At 40.8% G+C, this 17,939-nt stretch overlaps 1 protein-coding gene across 5 annotated transcripts in view; it reads right to left on the reverse strand.

Annotated features, from left to right (window-relative positions):
* Window positions 1-17,939, reverse strand: part of LOC131690892 (aryl hydrocarbon receptor) — a 1,300,655-nt gene that overhangs the window by 639,089 nt on the left and 643,627 nt on the right. For all 5 annotated transcript variants that reach the window (XM_058976963.1, XM_058976965.1, XM_058976966.1 and 2 more), the window contains one exon: window positions 12,181-12,305. In XM_058976963.1, the coding sequence (XP_058832946.1) occupies window positions 12,181-12,305 (125 nt within the window). The remainder of the gene's footprint in view (window positions 1-12,180; window positions 12,306-17,939) is intronic.

Genomic DNA, 17,939 nt, shown 5'->3' on the forward strand with positions numbered 1-17,939 from the left:
TTTCAGAACTGGTAGGGACAAGTTCAGAGAGCTAGACGACATTATTCAAACATTCAAGCATGTACCGCTTAGGTGTCAATCAAGATTGTTGCACCTGGGGAGTCGGCTGATCCTTTTGGAAGATCACATGACGGCTGAGGGTAAAATTGAGGTCGCTAAAATGCAGGAAGCAGTGCTGTCATGTCTGAATAGATTTTATCACGGGAAACGAACAATAATATCAGAGGAGTAGGATGGTACGGGAATTGATAGGTTGTTTGGGGAGAATGAGTAGATAAAATTCCAGGAGCAATCCCAATTTCTACCGGATAAGTACCCCTTGTGCCGTTAGTGGAACAAACGGGAAATGTTCGATTGTCAGAAAATGAGAAAGATATTGCAGAGTCCTTGTTTAGGTTGGGGTTACTTAACGGTGATTTGGAACAGGCTGAATCGACCGATGTCAAAGAAGCATTGGTATCACGAGAGCATGAAATCAATTCGCTGCGGAGATACAAGGAGTTGCACTTAAATCTTCCGACTAACCTAAACAAAATTGTGACCACGACGGTTGGGCTAGTACACCAGACGACCTACACGGGTACAATCCATAAACAAAAGGGGCCGGAGATCGACAGTTCAAACGGGCATTCATCTCAATATGCACCACTACCAATGGCTAGCAATTTAACCGTTCCTGGTGGTTGGAGTGATTTCTCACAATTCCAAAATAGCCATGGGTCCGGCAACAATTTCACACTCCCAATCACGATGCCAAGCTATCCGATAGCGACTATCGTTGCTTCCGCACTTAGTCCCGAGACTTCATCCATATATCCCATGATCAAGTTCCACACACAAACAACAAATACATTTCCGCGAGTAACAACTTCCATATACCCTACTCCAAATGCAACTAAGGCAGTCGTGCCGGTATCGCACGCCCCTTATTACACACCAATTACTTTCTTTTCCAATACCACTCCTACATCACAATATGTACGAGGGCAAAATAACCAGGCTTGGTCAGCTAATTCGTGGAGATTTCCGGTCGCAGTGGGGGGAACTCAAAACCCTTCATCAATATCTGCTCCCATTCTGCACAATCGGACAAGTACTGGTAACACTTACAATCCGCACATTCAATTTAATGAGCAAATATTGCCTCGCCAGGTTCAGGCTCCACTACCTTTTCAGTATTCTGGCGCTGCTGAACCGAAACGTGGTCAATTTGGCCACAAATCGCTACCTGTGTCGAAATGGAAACTTGACAAGTACGCCGGCACCGATCAAGGGCTCAAGTTAAATGAATTCTTGGTCCTGGTGTCGAAACTGGCTCTATCGGAAAGAACCTCCGAAAGTGAGCTGTTTGACTCCGCTTTTCATTTGTTTACGGGACCAGCTCTGAACTGGTACATGACCATGCGTTCTTCGGGACGCCTTCTCAGCTGGCAGCATTTGGTCAACGAACTCCGGAAAACGTTTGCTCACCCTGAGCTCGATTCGTTGGTTCGCACTAGGGTTTACCAAAGGCGCCAGCAGAGAAATGAAACATTCCAAGAGTATTACTATGACAGGGAAAGCATGTTCAGGTCGATGATTGTGCCCATGAGCGGCAATGAACAGCTCGATATTCTTAAAAGGAATATGAGGGCAGACTAAAAAAAACACTTCTTTGGAAGCCGATCTTTAATATACCAGATTTGCTAGAAGCGGGGCATATGATAGATGCGTCAAATTTCTCGTTGTATGCCAAAGTATTTGGCTACGAAAAATCAACAAGCGCTATTTCAGAAACTAAGTCTGATAAGGACAACTGGAAGAGCAATCGCCCCCATTTTAAACCTAACCAACAACAAGGGTCAAACCCCACTAAGTCAAATGAGGCAAACCAAAAAAACAAAAGGAAGCCCAGAAGGCAAGAAAATAAATCAACCTCCGCCAGCAGCTCAAGGAAAGGAACCGAATCCAAAGGAGGGCCAACACGTACTTTAGAGACCCTTATAGATGCTCATCGTCCCCCCGTAGATATAAGTGTCTGTACTGCCGACAAACAAGTCATACGCTGGAGCAGTGTAGGAACTACAAAGGTTCTTTATGTATGGTGTGCGGATTCAAAGGCTTTGAAACGCATAATTGCCCATTCTGCCAAAAAAACGGCTTGCAGGCGGTCAGCAATCGCCGACCGTCGAGCCCAAACGCGTAAATTCGGTTCCGCCAGGAGTTACCCTTTCCGAGTTTTGGGAACCTGTTCGGGAAGATCTGTATTCGAGCGATCAGGTCCTTAATATTTCTATTAAAGATACCAAGGACAACCGACCTTACGCCAACATCAAGATTTATGGCCAACCCTCACTAGGTCTACTAGACTCTGGGAGCCAGTTAACTTTAATTAGTGAAGATGTTTTTCGCAGACTTAACAATCAAAGGCTGAGACCATTGAACCGACCCACGGTGGTACGCTCTGCAAATGGGTCAAAACTAGAAGTACTCGGCCAGCTTTCCATTCCTTTCAATTTCACAGGTCGAATTAAGATAATCCGAACCTTAGTGGTTAGAACTTTAGCTGTCGTTTGCATACTTGGTATGCACTTTGGCAGAAATTTCAAATATGACCAACTATGAGGGACTGTGCTACTCCCGAAGTACATTCTTCTGCCACAGACTCGTTTACCGAGTCGGAGTTAAATCAGCTAACAGAAATAAAAGAACTGTTTCTGGGTGCCCGCCAGGATGGTTTGACTGCAACACCTCTGATCGAACACGAGATCAAGATTGAATAAAAATGGGAAGGGAAACCCCCAGTACGCCAATACCCATATTCTCTTTCTCCTAAGGTGCAACATAAGGTAGCGGATGAATTGGAGAGGATGTCATCGATTGAAATAATCGAGAGATCCCACTCAGATTGGTGCTCCAATGTGGTGCCGGTTATAAAACCAACTGGAAAGGTTCGTCTCAGCTTGGATGCTCGTGAAATAAACGAGAGAACTGTACGTGGCGCATATCCCTTGCCCCACCCAGGCCGAATTCTTGGACAGCTTCCAAAGGCCAAGTATCTTAGTACGATAGATCTATCGGAAGCATTTCTTCCAATTGCGTTGGAGAAGTGCTCTAGACGATACACTGCGTTCAGTATCCAGGACAAGCATGTTTCAATTCACCAGGTTACCGTACGGGCTTGTGAACAGTCCACCAACCCTGTCCCGTTTGATGGACAGGGTCCTCGGGCACGGTGAATTGGAACCGAACATCTTCGTATACCTTGATGATATTTTCATAGTATCGGAGACGTTCGAGCATCACGTACAGCTGCTTACAGAAGTAGCGAAACGCCTAACAGAAGCGAACCTTTCTATAAACCTTGAAAAATCTAAGTTCGGCGTTACTGAATTGCCGTTTCTAGGATACTTGTTGTCAAACGAGGGCCTTAGGGCCAACCCAGACAAAGTCCGAGCCATTGTGGATTACGACCGGCCTAATACGGTCACTAAGCTTCGGCGGTTCCTAGGAATGGCAAATTACTATCGCCGATTCATAGAGAACTTTAGCGGAATTACGTCCCCCCCTAACAGACTTGCTGAAAACCAAGTCGAAGGTATTGGGTTGGAACGAATCGGCTGAAGAAGCATTCCGCCTAATTAAGGAAAAGCTAATCTCAACTCTCGTTCTAACTTGTCCGGACTTCTCAAGGAAATTCACCCTTCAAACCGATGCCAGCGATGTTGCTGTCGCAGGAGTCTTGACCCAAGTTCAAGACGGATTCGAAAGAGTTGTTGCTTTCTTCTCACACAAGTTGACAACTCCTCAAAATAATTACCACGTATGCGAAAAACAAGCATTGGCTGTTCTTTTGTCCATCGACGCCTTCCGAGGCTACATCGAGGGTTCCCATTTTACGGTGATCACTGACTTAGCAGCCTTGACTCATATGATGACGGCGAAGTGGAAAACGGCATCTCGGTGCAGTCGATGGTGTTTGGAGTTGCTGCATTTCGATATGACGATTTGTCATCGTCGAGGTAAAGAAAATGTGGTGGCAGACGCACTCTCGCGTAGTGTAGCAGTTGTCGCTGCAGCCGCCGGTGCAACTACCGTTTCTCCTTCGTCCCCCACAACCAAACTGAATTCAAATTCTATCAACGCTGCCGAGACGTTATATGATGATCTACTGAAAAAAGTTTCCGAGGAACCAGACGAAGATGTAGATTTCCAGATTCGGGAAGGGGTACTATACAAGTACGTCGCAAATCCCAGTGAGTTGCACGATGAAAGGTTCGACTGGAAAATATTTCCACATTCTGCCGAACGTAGCCTCATCATATACGAATGCCATGATAATTCGATGCATCTGGGCATCGATCGAACCCTCAGTCGAATCCGTCAGTGATAGCATTGGCCTCGGATGGTACTTGCCGTACGTGAATATGTAGGTAAATGCGCTACCTGTAAAGAAACGAAAGCCTCTAACATTGCTTTAGCACCACTGCTAGGCGAACAACGAATTACATCCCCTCCGTGGCAGATTATTGCCTTAGACTTCATAGGTCTATTGCCTAGAAGTCGTAATAAAAATCAATATATTTTATCCATCGTAGACCTTTTCAGCAAGTGGCTAATGTTGATCTCATTCCGTAAGATTGAGAGTAAGACATTGCGGAATTCGGTGCCCGAGGTACTCATTACGGATAACGCTTCGTGCTTCTTGTCTCATGAGTTCCGTTCGCTCTGTTCCCGGTTCGACATTCGGCATTGGCTAAACTCAAAGTACCATTCACAGGCAAACCCTGTCGAACGGGTTAACAGAACAGTAAACTCCGCCATACGAACTTATGTAAAAATGGATCAAAAACTCTGGGACACATAGTTGTCCGAAGTAGAAGCTGTTATGAACACATCGGAACATTCTGCGACGGAACTAACTCCTTTTTTGCGACGCATGGTTACGAAATGTTCATTAAAGGATCTTATCATAGCTTCGGTAATGACGATCCAAAAATATCCACCGAAGAGCGTGCACGACGACAAACTGAAATGTTTGGCAATATTAATAATTTTATTCAAAGTAACCTTAACCCATTCATGCCCATGTTGTTTGTGGACAACAACGTTTTTAAACAGCTATAACTTTTGATTGGGGCAAGATTTGCTCACAAAAACAAGTAAGGCTAATAAATGTGACTATTGGCTTTCATTTGAGTATTAACGGTTATACGGATCAGCTCTAGAAATGAAGTTATTGCAATTAGTCTGATTGAACTCCGATGGAGCAGTGCTGCCAGGGACCGTTTACGTTGACGACGGAAAATGAATTTTTCATATAACTTCTTTATGTTGCAATATTAGTGAAAACTAATAAAACTTAAAAGGTAAAAATTGAGCAGCTTCTAGCACTGCAAGGAAAGTACCTACCTTTATGAAAAATGGTTTTTGGAGTTTCTTGACCCCACCGTTTTAAAAAAAAATAGTTTTGAAACCCTACATGCACTAGAAAAAAGTTGGGCATGAAAGGGTTAAAGTAGCCCACCAAGAAGGCCACAATCGATATAACCTTCGCATTTGGAAAACCATTACAGGTAGGCCAAATGATCTATAGACGCAATTTAAAGCAATCAAGCGCTTTAGATAACTACAATGCCAAGTATAGGCCACAGTACCTACCGGCGACAATAATAAGGAAAATAGGATCATCATCACACGAAATCGCAGATCTAGATGGGAAATCACTGAGCGTATGGCCTGCCGTGCACCTCAAACCTGCTTAAAACCGAACCACTACCATATTCAACTCAGTGCCCACACTTGAGAAATGGAGTAACTTGTACGTAATGGTTTCGTTCGACCGACAAAATATAAAATAAATATTGAAATGCGTTCTAATCGGTTTGGCGAAAAGCAATTCTCTCTCCTTCAAAGTAGGTCCTTTCAGAGTTAGTAATCGGTAATTTTCCACTGCTGAAATAAACTTTTGCCTACGTGTATATACGATACCAGCTTCAATCAGGATTTGTTTTGATTCCCACCATGTTTGGCGTTATCAAATTAATTATTTCACTTTAAAAATTTGGCAACCACCTAGTGGCTCACATCTTTCCTAGAAAGAAGGGAAAATGATAAGTCGAGGGACCATTCGTTTGGGAAAAATGACTTGGTCACAGACCTAAACAGATGCAAAACTTTTTCTTTCTGTGAGATAGATGAGATGTTTTCATAACTTGCAATAGTGAAAATCCGATAAAGTAGCAGTTTATTTGCCTCGTCGTAGGATTAGCAGAGGGATCTTATCTTCTAATTAGCAGCGTCTATGGAGATATCGCTTGTCTGTTAGATGGATAATAGTTAAGGTAGATGTGTGGGTTACGAATGAGTCTTAACTATATGTTGTACAGTCTGGTGTATATAGAACACACAGTAGACTAGGAAATTAAGGATGAACGAGAAGAGGAATGAATGGGGAATGAAAGAGTTTAAAGGGTACCCAAATGTGTGAGATTGTGAACGGGAATATTAGAATAAACAAATACGTCATATAGGAATAAGTAATAAAAATATAGAATTAAAACAGGATTGCAATAAATAAAAAAAAATAGGGATGCGACAAATTTATTAAGAGCAACCTAATTCAGTCGGAATCGATTTACAGCGCAGAAAAGTAAATTCATAATTTCCATCTGTAGCAGGTGTATATAATTGAATCAAAACAAATGGATCCGGAGAATTGTTTAACCGATGAGCACTAAGTCACGTGGCCGCGATTCAGGAAAATGTCAACCCATGAAAAAAATTACAATTCACCAAACACGGAGTACGGTAATTTTTTTATTGGGAGGAGGGATGATTGTTGCCAACCAACCGTTAACAATAAATTTAACCCACTTTATGTAGACCAAAATGTAGGAAAGAGCTAGCGTAAAATGGTAGAGGATAGCATATAGATGGCTTTATTTGAAAGTGGAAAATAACTTTTGATTTTATACAAGCAAAAACACCTATCCCCCCACTCTTTACCCTACCTTCATTACAACCCTGTTCAAATGATCGACGAACGAATGCACGATTCACATCTCTACCGTCACATCTTATTAACGTCACCTATCTGCAATGGTGGTAAGACTAGCGTTTCCGAAGAAGAGAGAAGGAGAAAATTGCGAGATAGGAAGGAAGAAAAGAGGAATTAGATAAGATAGCGATAGTCTGGCAGAAAGTATAGAACTGTGTCGGAAATTTCAAGTAAAAGTGCGTTTGCTCGAAGGTCGTTCAAAGGAAAAGAGACCTCGTGTATGGGTCTGATTGGTCATCCGTGCTGCCTTAGAGTGACAGAAAAAAATGACCCCCATCGGCCCACCCTGAGTCGATTCCTAGTCCCACCAGGAGTATCTACTCCAAATTTGAGCCAAATCGAACAAGTCTAGCTACCGGACCAACGTACTTGAAGTTTGTATGGGATTTTTCGACAATTTACATGGAGAAAACCCTCTTGCTAACATTTTCTCCGCTAGGTGGCACTGTATAAATCAGATTATCACCAAAAGTGAAACTTAAGAAGATAATTTTATTATCTACAACTTTGTTGAAGACTGCAAAGCGATCCGACTCCAATAGGAAAAGTTATTAAACTTTTAACGAAGTGATGTCTGAGTCAGTTTTGCATGGGGCCTAGCAGTGCATGGTAGTGTATCAGTACTAGGTTCTAACAAACTAAACATTTTTATGGAATAATGGTTAGATCTAGCTGAATAGTATGTTCGGAAGAATTGTAGTACATAATACGAGTTATGTTTCGGTTAGAACTTGGTTCCGGACAGGAGAGAACTCCTGTCCGGAACCAAGTGACATCGGATACTGCGTCGACCGAATGAAGGTCCCCGACGAAAAAAGTGTTTCGAAGACGGAAAAGGTTGGCGTGTTACGCCGAACAAGACGTAAGCCAGCGAGCTCCGTGCTGGTGGCCAACGAATACCCGTTTACGTTGGGTCACACGCTGCGGAAGGACGGTAACCACAGCTTTGGAGGTAAGGATATCCAATGCGTTGCTGCCCCGTTAGCTAACACGTGGGACGTCGACAGACAACGGCGAAAGAAGCACTCAAGCCAATACCACGATTCTGGACACGCTGTGACGCTGCGATCGAGATCGGAACTCAGGAACTCTGTGCTAGATATTGGATACCAGCTCAGGACAAACCAGCCGGTAGTAGTGTGGCAAGTACCCTCTTCATGCATGAAGCTCATGTGTTCCAGAATGGCCGCAACGAACCCCCCCCCCTTCCATCTTTCTTTCCCTTCCATCCTTTCTTTAACGACGATGTAAATCTTAAATAAATATGTTAAACTAATTTGTATTTAGTGCAATTCTAATGAAGATCAAATTCCTGGTTTCCCTATTGTGGGTCTTTCTTGGCAATCTACTTTGCAATGTTTTCGATTGATAAGGTAAGTCTATCCTCCTGAAGCAAGCCAGAACGTCGACCCTGAGGGGGTATAGCCGTGAGCTAGTCGGTATTAACACAACAAAGGATCAACATTCTCCGTACTATAACCACAACATGGTGGGGTGCCTACGTAGGAGACCTGATCAGGCTGTACCAAATAACGACATTATCGGTGATGGAGTACGGGAGTTTCTGTTTCCGCTCCGCTACGAACATGCATTTCATCAAACTAGAGCGAATCCAATATTGTTGTTTGCGTATTGCTTTAGGTTTCATGCACTCCACGAAGGGCGTCCTTTTGCAGAAAAAATCGATTTTGGGACCTTTCGTATCGATTGCTCATCCGATGCGATATCTAGATCGATATCCGTTAGTAATTCCAAATTTCAACAGGCTTGTCGAGCTCAATTCTCAAACCTGATTTATGTCCTTGTACTTCGATTACATGGCACACAATATCAATCCTTCTTCATATTATCCCAACCGTGTCAATCTCCTTCATGCTTCTGATTTAACTGCATTCTTGGAATCACGGATCACATACGTCCGCACGTGATCCCAAGAATCTTTCATAGTAAATTTTGAGAAGTCGACTGCAACAAGATGTTTTACACCGACTGACTTCGGTATTTTCCATCAAAACATCACCGCCTCATTCAAACTCAATGATCCTGCTTCAGTTTACGTCGCAGAACTTGCTGCTATTCAGTATACCCTTGGGATCATTGATAATTTGCCCACCGATCATTACTTTATTGTCTTGGATAGTATCAGTTCAATCGAGGATCTCCGTTCAATGGAACCTAGAAAGCACATTCCATATTTTCCTTGTGAAAATCTGGGAGCGCTTGCATGCGTTGTTTGTAAGATCGTACAAGATTACCTTAGCTTTAGAGGGTGTGAAAGATCAATTAGCTTCAGCGAATTTTTCAGTACGACTCATCAGAGAACCCTAGGAAGTTGGCAAACTCCATGAACCAATGGTGCACTAGGAAGGTGGCTACATTCGATAATCCCTAAGGTATCGACGAAACCTTGATGCAAGGGGATGGATGTGGGTCGGGATTTCATTTGTGTGATGTCTCGGTTCATGTCCAATCACTACACGCTGGACGCTCCTCTCCGAAGTAGCTCGCAAATAGCGGTATCTGCACCTGTGGCAACGGTTACCACGAGATCGAACATATTGTCTAGGCATGCGCCGAGTACTGGTCTGCCAGATCTCAACTTTTGGATTCCTTTCGAGCCCGAGGAAGATCACCCAATGTTACGGTTCGAGATGTACTGGGAAGCCGCGATCTTCTCTACATGTCCCCCATATACACCTTCCCAAAAACCATCAATATTCAGAATTAACTGCTCCTATTATTTTTCTTATCATTCTCATAAGTGTCTTCTTCCGCCTACCGTACCCAACGATGATTTGATGCGACTTCAAGACGACACAAAACATCTCTGTCGAATGACCCAAAAACACGAAACCTACAGCACAACATCACACGTGTAACGCGGTGTGTTGCCGATCCGCATCTGAGCCGTACTATGCAATCGTCTGGAGAAACCCCTGCCGGCTCGAGGAAGACCGCCCGGCGCACCATCAATATTCAGAATTAACTGCCCCTATTATTTTTCTTATCATTCTCATAAGTGTCTTCTTCCGCCTACCGTACCCAACGATGATTTGATGCGACTTCAAGACGACACAAAACATCTCTGTCGAATGACACAAAAAACACGAAACCTACAGCACAACATCACACGCGTAACGCGGTGTGTTGCCGATCCGCATCTGAGCCGTACTACGAAATCGCCTGGAGAAACCCCTGCCGGCTCGAGGAAGACCGCACGGCGCACAGAGGAGTAACTAGAACAAATTCTTGGCCAAAAACCAAAATATTGTTTTTCGATTTTTTGGTTTCGTTATATTTTTTTACATACCTAAGAACCTACTTATAACGTGGTAAAATTAGGAGTATATCAAAAATTGTTAAAGAATTTTTGCATGTTTGCCCAATGGTGATATTTTATGAGATATTTTAATCGTTTGCGTTATATATTCAGCAAAATCGCTCTCTAGTGATGATGACTGTATTAAATAAGACAATATTATTACAAACGTAGTTCAACACAACCGTTTGTTTAACTTGTTTGTTTGTTTATAATTAACTAAAATAAGTCGACTTGTTGTGTATTGCACCAACTTTAAAAAATACCTTTTTTAAACATTTTAGTCCAAATTTTAATGATAAAAAAGTTACATTATACGGCTAGATCCGGCAAAGTTGCTGAAGCAGTATTAGAAAACAAGATTTCAGCTATACAAAAAATATTCGAACTCTTGCGATCTTGTCCGATCCACCAATCCCAAGCGATTTGAAAATATTGAAATTTTTACTAATTTAAGGTACACCGAAATGCTGTAGGGCCAAATATTATGTTTGCCAAAATGTGTCTCTATGAAAATATGCACAGGCGTTCCTTTTCTTCTCCCTTTCCCGCTGATCAAATGTTTATGCAACTGGAAAAACAAATGTATTCACAAAGATCACCTAGAAATTACTAGTATTCGAAATGATATAGAAAATTGGCCTCTGCACTGGTAGGTGGGTAGATGCCAAATTGTTCCAAAAACTAGTAATTATGATTTATGGACTCCCAAACGGCTTAACCGATTTCCGTAAAAATTTGCACACAGTAGGTATTTGGTATGGGGCGTGTTTGTGTGCTATTAGTTGGAGATTATCTGCCCGCCAGATGGCGTTTTGGAATAAATTGTGTTTTTCTCTTATTTCGTTGAAAGTCGCAGCAACGCGCGATGGGTATAAGCTAGTATATATATATATAAAAGTCAATGTTTGTATGTATATGATTGATAGATTCCGAAACGGCTAAAACGATTTCCGTAAAAATTTATACACAGTAGGTATTTGTTATGGGGCGTGTTTGTGTGCTATTAATTGGGGAGTATCTTCCCGCCAGATGGCGCTTTGGAACAAATTGTGTTTTCCTCCTATTTCGTTGAAAATCGCAGCAACGCGCGATGGGTATTAGCTAGTATATATATATATATATATATATATATATATATATATATATATATATATATATATATATATATATATATATATATATATATATATATATATATATATATATATATATATATATATATATATATATATATATATATATATATATATATATATATATATATATATATATATATATATATATATATATATATATATATATATATATATATATATATATATATTTATATTACATATTATACATATAAAAGTCAAGGTTTGTTTGCCAGATGGCGCTTCGGAACAAACTGAGTTTTACTCCTATTCCGTTGAAAGTCGCAGCAACGCGCGGCGGGTATTAGCTAGTAATCTATAATTGTAAACCATGTAACATGGATATTTTTTAATATTAGAAACATGTCTAAAGGGGGTGGGCATAGCGTAGTTGACAAACCGGCAGCTTACTTGGTTTCGAATCACTACCCACACATATGGTTAGATTCTTCAAATGAGATTTTTCTAACTCGAAAAAAGACTCGAAAAATGTTCTTTAGGTTGATGAAGTACTCTGATTCAATGTTGGAGCTGACTGGGTAGAAAGGAATCTTGGCACTATTTAAATCGAACTTCGTTGTTCGCAAACAAAGTATTAAGAGTAAACCTGATATATTTTTCAACCGATTATCAGTTCAAAGGCCGCTATGGAAAATACTTGGATTGAAATAATTCAATTAACTTACCTGTAGGAACATTTCTCCATCTAACGACCCGGATTCGAAACTTCCCGTATCACGACTTCTATATATATCGTGCAGGTGCAAGGAATTAGTCGTACCATTTTCCTCTTTTGATTTGTGTATAACGACTGAAAATATATAATCAAATAGAACTGTTAAATTGTCGAAACTCGAAAGCAATGTAAAGTGTAAGATAAACGTAAATCATTAAAACTTATTCAAGGTAAAATTTAGAAGCGTCTGAAGCTACATGAAAGCTAAAAATATCTCGAACAACTGAACGAAAAGTATAAGTTCATTAATCTTGAGCTTGAGCTTGTGCGACCACCCCTGGCTGCTGCTTCGCTATCGATCTGCTGAAGTTGCCCAGGGAATCAGCAGATAATTATGCTTGGGAGTAGCGAAACATCTTTCAATGTGCAACCCCTGGTATTCCTAAAGTGTTCAATACCGGTGCCGGCCAGCCCGAACGTAGATCTCGGAAGGAAAGGGAAGGAATGTTAGTCCGATACTTGCTTTTGTTGGAGGCCGTATATATTACTGCGCTCTCCACAAGTATCACGTATCTATACTTGAATTCTACTTCTTCATGATCGGCGCCAGAGAGGTGACTCCACTACCTGGACTAGATATCGATCCATCAACTCATGGACCGAGAACCAACGGCTTTACTTCCTTTCCTAAGGAAGACGTGACTGCAGATTTTTTCACCTCAGAAAAATCTCAACGACCTCGGCTGGAATTGAACACAGACCAACAAGAATGAGTGGTGGTCACGCTTACCTATCAACCACCGGCACCGTCAGACGATAAGTATAAGTTCATTAAGGTCACAAGTCCAAATCACAACATAGCAGTGACGTAAACTATAAGTTGATGTTGAGTCCAATAATAGCAATAGTAATAATAGTATTACTAATAGTAATACCAATTACAATTATTACAATAGTAATGGTAATAACTGTACTCACAAAAATTGCTTCATACATCATTGCTAGAGGATCAAGTCATTTTCGGTGGAAAGAAATTAATGGTTTTTGCCCAAAAGGGGGTAACCTCATTGATTTTTTGATAGTTCTAAGTAATCTATGGGCAGAGCCGTAACGTGGCCTTCGGGCGCCCTTGGCGGAGTTTCAGGCTTGCGCCCTTTGCGGCATTTGTCTAACCGTAAAGTAATGCCATCAATATGAAACACCAAAAACAATATAGTTCTGTGATAGTTTAAATATAAGTTCGATGTAGATTTGTCTCTAATATCAATCAGTCAGGTGTTCAAAGGTTACGGATGGCGCATTTTTTTCGGAAGACTTTGGGAAATAAGCTAACGCTAGGTTCTTGAAGACGAAGGACAGAGGATCGTTCCACAAGACTGGATGTGTACAATTCAACCCGCTTTTACCACACCACAATTCGAAGACTTTATTTGAATATTTGTTCCTTCATCAACCGTTCGGTATATTAAGCCTTGTTCTGCATTTATTTTTATTTTATTTTATTTTCGTCAAGCATATGTAGACTACATAGAATGGTTTTACAATATTTACTTATATACTATACATTACTTCTACGGTTAAGTTCAGATTTAATTTGTTTTCTAGGCATGGAAAGGTCAATAATTACACAATTTTCATTATAATGACGCATCATTCTATTGATGGGGCTATTTTTAGTATAGTTTGTCCTAAAAGATTGTTCTTGGAATAAATTACGGATTCTTAGTTGTCGGCTAGGTACATAAAATTTTATTTGCGAAACTAATGATGCGGATTGTACACGTTGAGGAATAATATCGTTGATAAAGCAAAGCATGGCAAATTCGAGGCGTTCTTTGAGTGTTTGTATATTAATGAGCATGCAACGTGCATTATACGATGGAAGAGAAAATGTCGTCCAGTTTAGTTTACGAAGTGCGTACAAAACGAATTGATTTTGGACTGATTTGATGCGTTCTTCGTATAGGACAGTGTATGGGTTCCATACTATGCTGCAATGTGTGTGTGTGTGTGTGTTAACCTTACTATCTCCCACTAGCTGGTAGTGATTTACAGAAAAAAGATGTTTGCATGTATTTAAACATTCATGCAAATAACTTGGTTCACGGATTTAGGAAGGTGTTAGCTCAATTGATTTTCCGATGACCCATTTCGTGTACAGTGCCAGACATGTTCCGAGATCATCGTTCCATCAACTAGCCCCGCCTTACTGTAATGTTTGTATCAATTGGATTGTAACATTACAGTAAAACTTTCGATTCCATTCAAGCAGGAAATCGACGCGTATTTAGTATAATGGTTCAATTTGTATATATATAACATAACACATGTGTACTAGAACTTACCATTTTTTCAGTTTTCTACCTTCATTCCTATCTCCCATTTATGTCTCCTTTAACTGTCATCCACATTTCTTGAATTCCTGCTTATTTAAGAAAGAAAAGGGGAAATAATGAAAAAGAACCGATAGACTCCGTGTTTTCCTCAGCGCTTCCGTTTCTCCTAGTCTGGTGTTACTGCCTGTTGGACTTGTGTAAGTTGTTCCATTGGAGATCTCCAAGGAGCTGTAATTGGAGGAAGATCTGACTTCAATCCAGAAGTATCAGTTTTTCGCATTAATATGTGTACACTACAAAACAATCCCGTGTATAATGCAACCATTTTTTGAACATTTATATGTACATATACACACATAAACACATACACATATATACACACATGTATACATAAAAATATACACATACATGCATACACACATATATATACAATTACCTACATACATATACGCATTGTAATACATGTATACATACATACACACATATACACAATTACATACATATACTCGAGTTGAAGGAGGACCCCACGATTAACAGCTCAACTATACAAGAGATTATTACCACATCACTGGGTAAAAGGGCAGAAGTTAAAGCCTTAAGCCCGTAGACAGTGATTATGTGTATAGACCAGGATGATATCTTTTACGGCTCATATATGTACACATCGCATGACACAACGACCACATCACCAGCTGGTGGAAAATAACAAGATGGCAAAAGCAAATGGGTCCGTTTTCAACCAAGAAACCGCATCAGTGTTCGTGAAACCGACCGACAAGAACTCAATTGATACTAATATCCTATGGACGAATCCACGTGCATTCATTTTGTACAAGGATGATGTTACATTGGGTGGGACCCTCGACAGTGAGTTGAATCAGGTGGAATATCGCTGTGTGCGGGTCCCACTCTTTGTACACATGCAACCGCGATGGTGTTCAAGTCGTCAAATAAGCCACTACTCATTGCAACGAGTTATCTAACCAAAACACCAGCGTACCTCTCGACTCTCTCGCCACGTAACAATTGAACAATTGTGAATGGGAAGCAACAAGGGGCCAGAGCTCACAGATAACATTCAACTCTCAGGTATTCAATGAACAACCCCACCCTACAGCGAACAAGAACAGACACACACACTCATTCCGTCACCCTTACAACCCTTGCACAGAATCCACCTCTTGCAATCGATTCATTTGGCGAACACAAGACGCACCGATTCAATACACATCAATCCACCTCTCGTCAGAGCCCCACACACCAGGCGCTCCCACCCACGAGTCTCCCAACAGCAAACGATGCAACACCACGCAAATCACTCTCTATCAGTCCCCCATTCCGTGGGTAAGCAATCGCTCCCAAGAACCAACACATACACCGTCCACAAGATCTCTCTGTATCTCATTATCAAGCACAACTCACACGACACATCATGCTTCCGTGACCGGTACGGAACGTCAAAACTAGTCACATGCAGCTAAATGGAGGCAGTCACATACAACATCAACAGCACGGATAAAAATATAAATATTTTAATGTCTATCAAAACATATTTAAATTTGTATGTATGGAGATGCTCGGAGATCTGCAATCTGTGAAAAAGAGTAAAGAACTGTGTTTGTTCTCCGAACACATACAATAGCACCATTCTGAGCTATTCGTATATTATTACATTATGTATTCGTTGCTGCCACTTCCAAAGTTCCAAACTGAGCCGCCAAACAATTCGAAGACCTGCACACATTTAACACATTCTACACACCATATACATACCCTGCCCACTTTTGTCAGTAGTATTCGTGTAAGAGACCCTAAACATAACAAGAGAACTCAGCTTCACCTTCAAAAAAAAGAGACGCTGATAGAGAATCGCGTCGCGTATAGCCACTTACATGCTCAGTGGGGCGAGAGAAGGAGAGAGAGATTAAACATTCAGATCACATTCTACTCGCTCTTCTCCAGCAGCACCCACAATTACAGCCATTATATGACCAAGTTCCTTCATCGGCACACACACAAATAGACGCCATCTCAATATCAGATGTGATTCCTCCTCAACAGGTCCACCCCGCAAAAGAGAGGCTCTCTTTGTTCACCCTCTCTTCCGCGAATTACTCGGTCACCTTTCTGATTTTCCGTAAACTGTATGCATAATAAGCTAGTAAAAACCTTGATCTTTCGAAACATACCGATAAATGTTTAAAAAGTTTTATGGTTTCGCGGCAACAATCGAAAGAGAAAGCGAAAAAAAGAGGGCCCTCATTCGCAGATCGGACCCAATGAAAAAAAAAGTCTTCATAATATGAATATATTATAGACGATTACGCGTTCCCGTGTACGGGAATACAACTTAGTACAATGAGTTAAAAATTAAAAGAAAGGGTACTCATCCTGATGGCCTTGCAGGCAAGGTACATTCATGAGGTTTTTGCTTGAGGCGAAACTAAATCACCACCCAACCACCGTGAACATGGATGAGCTGGCTGCGACCAGAGTTAGGTCCGACTCAGCCCCGGGATCAAGCAACAACAACAGGATATATTTCATTCTCTCTTCAAGCACTAACACTGTTGCTATCTTCCAACATAAATGCACCACACAATCCACCATCTATTTATTTCTCCCACGGAATATCAATTGCTTCTGTTGGAACTTTTTAGTCTACACACTACAACATAACGTCTGTATACATGATTTCTCACTATCATCTAATTTTCGCAACACCTGACTACTTGGCTCTATATGCTTAGCAGTAGATATTCATATATGCTAACCAATTTTCAGTGGATCAAAACATATCCACCACTAGCAATAACTAGAAACTAGCAACTGAAAACTATAAGTCCGGATGGCGTAGCACCCATTTCATCATAAAAACACAAACTCAGACTAGACTAGAAAAACACAAACTCAAGAGAGCCGCGTAAAACGAACCTCTCTGACTGGCTGTTCGAAGCAAACTCAGTTCCATACTATGCTGCAATATTCCAAAATAGGCCTGACATATGTATTGCATAATGATTTTATTGTGTAAGGGTCTTCAAAATTGTAAGTGATAATAATAAATAAAGCCCAGCATACTACTAATTTATTATTGTATTATAATGTTCCACAAATGTGAGCTTGGAGTCTAAGATTACGCCTAAATCTCGTACAATTTTGCATTTTTCTACAAGTTGGTTGCAAGTGTATGTATATGAGAACATTTGAAATTTTTCTGCTGAAGGTTATTGAGTTGCATTTATTTACGTTAAGTTGGAGTAGACTTATGCTACACCACGTGTGGAATAGATTGATTTCGTTTTTGAATATTTCAGTGTATTTGACATTTCTTATTTCCATAAAAAGTTTCATGTCATCTGCGTATATAAGCACTTTAAGATGTTTGAATATAAAGGTAATGTCATTTACATACAAAATAAAAAGAAGAGGT

This window comes from Topomyia yanbarensis, chromosome 3, assembly GCF_030247195.1.
Source record: "Topomyia yanbarensis strain Yona2022 chromosome 3, ASM3024719v1, whole genome shotgun sequence".
Lineage (NCBI taxonomy): Eukaryota > Metazoa > Arthropoda > Insecta > Diptera > Culicidae > Topomyia > Topomyia yanbarensis.